Source organism: Manis javanica, chromosome 3, assembly GCF_040802235.1.
Source record: "Manis javanica isolate MJ-LG chromosome 3, MJ_LKY, whole genome shotgun sequence".
Taxonomy (NCBI): Eukaryota; Metazoa; Chordata; class Mammalia; order Pholidota; family Manidae; genus Manis; species Manis javanica.
Genome location: NC_133158.1, coordinates 41,481,545 through 41,488,627, shown reverse-complemented (window position 1 = coordinate 41,488,627; position 7,083 = coordinate 41,481,545). Strand labels below are relative to the sequence as shown.

The following is a 7,083-nucleotide window of genomic DNA, read 5'->3' as shown; positions in this document are numbered from 1 at the left end:
TAGAGCAGGGGACAGGAGGAGGAATGTCCATCTGGGCCCTATTGCAGCAGCAGGGGCCTCATCTGCCCGGGAAAACCTCACACTGAATTCCTTAGCCCCACATGGAAAATGCTTGACCGTTAACACCAGATGGAAAACAATAACCCCCACTGACCAGCCCCTTCCATCACGACACAGGGTGAGGGACAGCCGCCAGGCCACCTCTGCCACGGGCCTGAGAACGGCCGAGGCTGTTCCCTGGAGGCTGACCTCCTGGGCGCCGCTGGTTCTGGTATTCTTTCATGTGCTTTCCTTCCACTCCTGGGAAGACCCCATGTGGAAGCCTGGATTTTCTTTTTTGTGGCCAAATCCCCACTAGGATTTCACAGGCTTGGAGGACAAGCATAACAAGGTGAGCTGGCTGGAGAAGAGACAAGACAGAGGCTCAGCATCGAGGGGAGGCGGGACAGAGCCCCAGGTAGGCAGACGTGCGTGCAGACAGTATCCCCGGCCATGCCCACTCGCTGACCCACCAGGGACTTCAGTACAGACCTGGACTGTGCCCACACGCAGAGCAGGCAGCTGCTGTTTGTGGGGGGGCCCCTATAGTGGTGTGCATGTGGGGAGAGGGAGGAGGAGCAGGGGGGACCAGCAGCAAGAGCAGATGCTGCAGGAGAGCGGCGGCTGAGGCTTCTGACGGGCTCCCCAGCCACCCAGTGGCCACATGCTCCAGAGGAGGATGAAATCCAGGCAAGAAGACAGCAGGGACCTGGGCCTCAGCCACGGAGGCCTACGAAGGGCCCTCTGCTCCTCCACTCCCGGGAGCCAGGGCTCCAGTGCAGCTGAGATGCAGGAGAAGCAGGTGGATGCTAGGCCCAGCCAGCAGGAGCAAAGGCCCTTTGGGGCCACCAGTGCCACTTTCACCCACTGGGAAACCTTGCAGCAGGGCCCCAGGGGAGGCTCCCCAGATGCAGGCAGTGCAACATTCTCAAGGGCACCTCCATGCAGACCACGCTGAGCTCCTGGGCCCACACAGCTACACCCACAGACACAGCCACGCCTGGGCTGCTGGCTCGCAGGACGAGAGCTCAGCGGGGGCAGAAGGGCCTGCCACTCCCGGTGCAGGGTCAGAACCAAGAGCACACCAGCTCTGACCAATGGGCACTGGGGCCAGCGCAAGGCCTGCCCCATCACGAGGCACCGGAGGGGAGAGACCCATCCCAGTGTGAGGGCTGGCCTCCCATCCCCAAACTGGAGGGCGTGTGCTGATCCAAAGTGCCACGCGTTGGTGAAGAATGCTCTGGAAATGGCTCACCTCTAAAAGCAGCATTGATGCTTAAGAAGTGAGCTTCCAATCCTAGAAGAATGCAGTGTGTGTGACCCTCATGCCGAAACGAGTGACCTGCCCTGCCACTCCACCCTCAGCACTGGGCTCCAGGCCCTCAGCACTTGGCTAAGGGACAAACAGCGAAGAGAAGGGAGGGCAGCAGCCATGCCCCCAGGGCCGCCTCGCATCAGCCCCCCCGCGGCCCTGCCCAGGTCTCTGTAACCATGGCCATCCCAGCCTCGGATTCATCCCAGCTCTGCCGGATCTCCAGGACTGAGAGAGAGAACACCCAGTGGTTCCAGGCAAAGGCTTCACAGAGATCCCACGACAACCAGCTCCCTCACACAGGAGGAAACAGCAATTTTTTTAATTGACCTGCAGATACTGAACAGAATCTTTTAAAACTCAACATTTTTAATACTGATGAAGCTCTCTCCCTACGTTTCTAAGTGTTACCATGTGATCAGGTAGCCACAGGAGCCTGTCATGTACCCACACATGCTGCCTCAGTACCCCTGCGGAGGTGGGGATGGGCAGTAGTAACTGGTGGATGTCTGGCCACTGTCCCCTGCCTCCCTTCCTGCCCTCTACAACCCCAAGGGCCTGCTAGTGACACCCAGAGCGTGCTGGCTAGAAGGTGCCAGAGGGACTTAAACCAGCAGCTGCCAGAACTGGGCAAGCCCAAGAGCAGGTCTGGAACCCAGTCTGGAGGACAAGTGACCACAGATAAGGGTGGATACACCCAGGGAAGCAGAGGTGACACTGCATTATGATTAAGGGTCCATAAATGTTCAAACCCTACCTCTGCCACTTGGACAAGCAGCTTAACACCTCTGGGCTCAGCCCCCACTGCCCCCGCCAGACAGCGGCTGTGAAGACTCAGCTGGTATAAACTGGACACAGGCCCTGAGCACCAGTAGACCACCACAGCTCTGGGTCCAGCCACAGGGCTGATGCTGCCGTGGGGGCCTTGCACCTTCACAGGGACCACGACACCATCCAGAGCTGCTCACGCTGGAGCACCACGCTGTGCCTGGCACTGAGCTAAGCCCTAGAATTCAACAAAGCTTGATTCTTATCCAGGGCAAGGAGTGCTTGCCAGTTATTGATGGGGGGGCTCCTCCAACTCCCAGAAGTTGTATGAGAAATGGCACGTTTGTGCTTATACACATGCTTGTGAAGAGAATTTTATTGGATTGTCCAAATGCTCTGTGGCTCTGTGTGGCTAAGAACCACTGATCCAAGGGTCTGCAATCAAGAAAAGAGCAGACATGGGACAAGTGAAGGGGCCGATGGTGCAGATGACTGAGGGCGGGGCTCAGACTGGCCCTTAGCAGCTAGTCTCCTCCACCCTGGCAGGGATGTATCACCTCCCCATCACTGGTGCCCGGCAGGACAAAACACGTGCACGGCAGGTAGGCAGGCACCATCAGGCCTCAGACCTGCGTGTGGCAAGTCCCAGAGCGGCTATGTGGGAGGCGCAGGAGCTGGCCTAGGAGGCCAGGAAGAGCGAAGACCTCACCCTGGGGAAGCACACTTGGGCACAAACTCACCTCACCAGTCTTGGTATCTTGAACTCCTGCTGCTTGCAGCTGTTGGGGCTGGCAGAGGATGCTCAGCTAAAGTCAACAGCAAAAGCAAACAGCCCAATTCAAAAGTAGGCAAAGGACTTGAATAGACCTTCTCCAAAGGACACAAATGGCCGGCAAGCACGAGATGATGCCCAGCACACCACTGCCATCGGGGAGGCAAATCAAGACCACAGTGAGATGCCACCTGACACCGTGAGGATGGCTGTGACCTTAAGCGGAAAAGCCGAGTGCCGGCAGGGGTGTGGAGAAACCAGAGGCCTCGTGCCCTGCGGGCGGTAGCAGTGATGGCTCCAGCAGTTAGGCAGAGTGTTTGCACCTGGTGCAGCGGTTTCACAGAGGCACACTCCCGGGGACTGCAGCTCACCAGTGCTCACTGCAGCACTGCTCACAGCAGCCTGACACGGGAACACCCCAGGTCCAGATGAAAATGCACATGGATACACTGGAGGCGATTCAGCCATAAAAAGCACGGAGTCCTGACACACGCTACGGCATGGAAGAGCCTTGGTGACATGATGTTCGTTCAAACAGCCAGACCCGGAAGGACAACTATTTTATGATTCCATCTATGCAAGGAATATAGTCAAATTTACAGAGACAGAAACATACTGGGTACTGGGGACACCAGGGGCTGGAAGGAAGGCCCTTGGGGAATGAGGAGCTATTGTTTAATGGGGACAGAATTTCTGTTTGGAATGGCAAAATGTTCCAGAACTAAATCGGGACAATGGTTACACAACACTGAATGTATTTAATGCCACTAAGGTCTACACTTAAAATGGTTAAAATGGTTAGTATGTATTTACCACTTATGTTTATGTGGTAAATTTTACAGTATTTTTAAAAACTGAAGAATCACAACTACAAGGACACTAACAGTCTTCATTTTGTGACACACACACACACACACACTCTAAGGACTCCTTAGTCTACATCTGGACACAAATTTACATATGCAAATTCTCAGAGCAGAAGGGCGCCTGTGTGCCTTACAGGAGAGTCCCTGGGAAGAAGAGGGGGGCCGGTTATCACTCGCCTTCCCCCACCCCCACACCCCATCCAGCCTGGACTGAAAAGTGTGCAGAGACATTTTAATGAGTTTGTTCACTCCACCTTCTGAGCCTGCACACTCCCTAAAGGATGCTGGGCCTTACATTATATTAGGGTCTATGCCTGAGTCCCTGCACCAGTAAGAAAAGTCCCTCTGAGGTGACCTAAACATCTACATCATGCAAGAAAACAGAGCGACCTTCAACTTCAGGACTCCTTGGGAAATTAAGTCTACAAAAGTATTTACCAAGCTTTTCCATTATATTAACATCAGGGCAATATAGCAATGGCATGTCTGGAAGAACTGATGTAATGAGCACATTAACAACTTTTTAAAAATCTCTCCTTACCCATAGTCTGGCATCCAGCCTTGGACTGGTTTTCCTCAAGTACCAGGCTTGTGATGCTGTGCTCAGTACTCTAAATGATCTTTAAGTCCTCATGAGTAAGTGAAAGACATGAGGCTACATAAATATCTGGGATGAGAACTCCCTATAACATCAGGCTTATCCCAGTTCAGGTCATGAATAGACACAGGTGTAAAAACCCACCCACAAAGGCTGCACTGCTCCACATCTCAACAAGGATCTGCTACTCTGGGGCCACACGGAAAACAGGTCTCACTGGCCTATGGCAAGATGCCTGCTGGGACTGCCTGCAAGCGGTCAGGTGGGAGTGACGCCTGGCTGTTGGCCTGGCAGGTTTCATGCTTTTTACATACGAACTGACAGCACCAAGGGGAAAGTAAGTTCCTTAACTTAATAAATAAAAAAGGAATTCTTTAAAAATTAAATATTGAAAATATATGTACCATTTTACGGCTTTTGCTTCTGCTTTTAAAATTCACAAGGGACCTCAAACACTGCCAAGTACATGTTTTTATGCATACTTGTAAAACGGAATTTTCTTTAGATTTCTATATGCAAAAAATTAAAGAATGCATGTTCTTCCCTTGACTCTCACATGAAGAACAGAAATATTAGGAAGGCCGGTCATGCCTTAGAATTGGCCTTATATACTTTCAGATCAAAACATGTACTTGTCATGTCTTTCTTCCTGAAGTTTTCCTAAGAACTCCCTGCTATCCTTAGACTTCAAAATTAGAAGAAAAAAATGCATCCTCCTTAATCACGTCCATCAACTAATTAGTAAACTACGCGGCACTCACAGGTTCAGCCGTCCGTTGCTCACTATACTCCCCTTCCTCATCTGTGGCGGGAGAAAGACCCTGCATTCCGAGAGCAGCAAAACACATACACTAGTTTATCTCCTGTTACCTTACCAAACAAGTAACCAAAAGGAAAATGATACCATGCTAGAAAAAGTACAAAACCAAAACATTCTCAATTTTATTTGCCAGTAGTCAGGACCTACAGAACCACACAGCACAGATGGACCAATTCCTGCCTCCATGAATTTTAAACTGCCTTTTACAACACTTCTCTGGCTCTGAAGCTGGTAGTGTTCCACAATATGTCGGCTTGTGAAATTCAGCAGCTGGGCCTTTCTCCAAGCTCCTTTATCCAACCTCAGCCATAGATTGTACATTGCCTATAAAAATCTACTTACAAGAAGAATGCAGTTGTTCTAAAATGCCACACACAGCAGAAACAGCGCTTAAATGTCAATAAAACCGCCACAGAAAGGAGACGCCTGCATCAGCTTTTGCTGCTACAGGACACCCAGAGCCCTAGGCCTGCGACGTCACGCAGAAGGGAGCAGCACCAGAGCAGAGAGCGATGTCTCCCTAACGTGATGCTGAGGCCCAGTTTGGAGGGACCCTCCACTCTCATATGTGGGGTCTGTGAGAAGTGACGTGCATCTGCCAGGGGCCACAGTGCGGCTGCAAAGGATGTTCATGGAGAGGGGCCCTTGCACCCATGTCCATCACTGAAAGAACTTCAGCAAACTGCAGGCACTGGGATCTGCGAGGCCCTTTTCGTGGTATCTGTTACACGAAAGACTGGACATCTGAGTTTACAGCCAAACGGCCCAGAACAGTATAAGGACATACTAACCAAGTACATGTGTTGTAATATATAACTTCCTGATGCCAAGTTTATATGCTTCAAAATATAATCATTGTAGCCATCAATGACTCTTCTTTCTTTATTCAAAAATAAAAGAGGCACAAAAATATAGAACTAAAATGTCCAATGTCATCTGAAATAGTGGTTCACCAAAAGGTTTAAAGGTAAACTTGCATTTTGGAGGTAATTATAATTACTAAAGAGAGAATGAATTGTTTTTCAAAGAAATGCATCTCAGGAAAATGCTGAGCAAGGGGTAGGCAGTTATTTAATCCCCAATTTTTATGAGAAAACCCACAGGTCTCAAAAAGTCTACTGAGCCAAAGGAACCCAGGAAGGCCCTCCCCCAGGGTCAGCTAACATGGGCCAGTCTGGAAGGATGGATTCTTTCTCAGGCTCCCCTCTGGCAAGATAAACCACCCACCAACCAGCACTCTCTCTTCCAGAAGGAAGTTCTGTAGATACATGTCAATTCATGCCCATCTCTAGTCAACCCTTCTGCTCCCCACGACACACAGCACACGGTAATGGGCTCGCAGTACAAAGTGGAGATCTGGGGAAGGGGCAGGGGCACGCGGAGTGCCCCTACCTGTCACGCTCCAGAGCACGGAGGTCTTCTAGCAGCTCCCGGGCCACAGTCTGCAGGTGGGGGTTGCGGCTCTTGGACATGGCCAGGATGCGCTGCAGTGGCAGGGAGCTCCGGAACTCAGAGGCCAACTTGGAGAAGACTTCCGGTTCCTGAACCACAGACTGGACGAGTCGCAATACGTGAAGACACACCTCTGCATCTGGATCTAGGGTGAAAGCAGTGATGTTTCCGGTTAGAATACAACCTTCTATAGGAATCCTGGGATAGAAACAAGCATTCCTGACCTTTCCAAATGACAGATTCGACAGTTTAGAAAAATAGGAGCTGACTCAGAAACAGTGTCATTGCTTGATGTAAATGCTTAGCAAATGAGTAGCATGAGAGAGCTCATCTATTTAGTAACCTCTTGTCTTCAAGTATTACAATCATTTAATTTTAAAAGGCTGAATTCAAAATATGAGGGTTTTTCATGTTTGCTATCATTCTGTCTACTTATAAGATGGTTTTCAAAGGCAT

At 50.7% G+C, this 7,083-nt stretch overlaps 1 protein-coding gene across 2 annotated transcripts in view; it reads right to left on the bottom strand.

The window, feature by feature from the left end:
* Positions 1-4,820: 4,820 nt before the first annotated feature.
* The window catches only part of HSF2BP (heat shock transcription factor 2 binding protein), a 114,941-nt gene continuing 112,678 nt past the window's right edge, over positions 4,821-7,083 (bottom strand). For both annotated transcript variants that reach the window (XM_073231276.1, XM_073231277.1), the window contains one exon: positions 4,821-6,772. In XM_073231276.1, the coding sequence (XP_073087377.1) occupies positions 6,564-6,772 (209 nt within the window). In that variant the 3' untranslated portion in view covers positions 4,821-6,563. The remainder of the gene's footprint in view (positions 6,773-7,083) is intronic.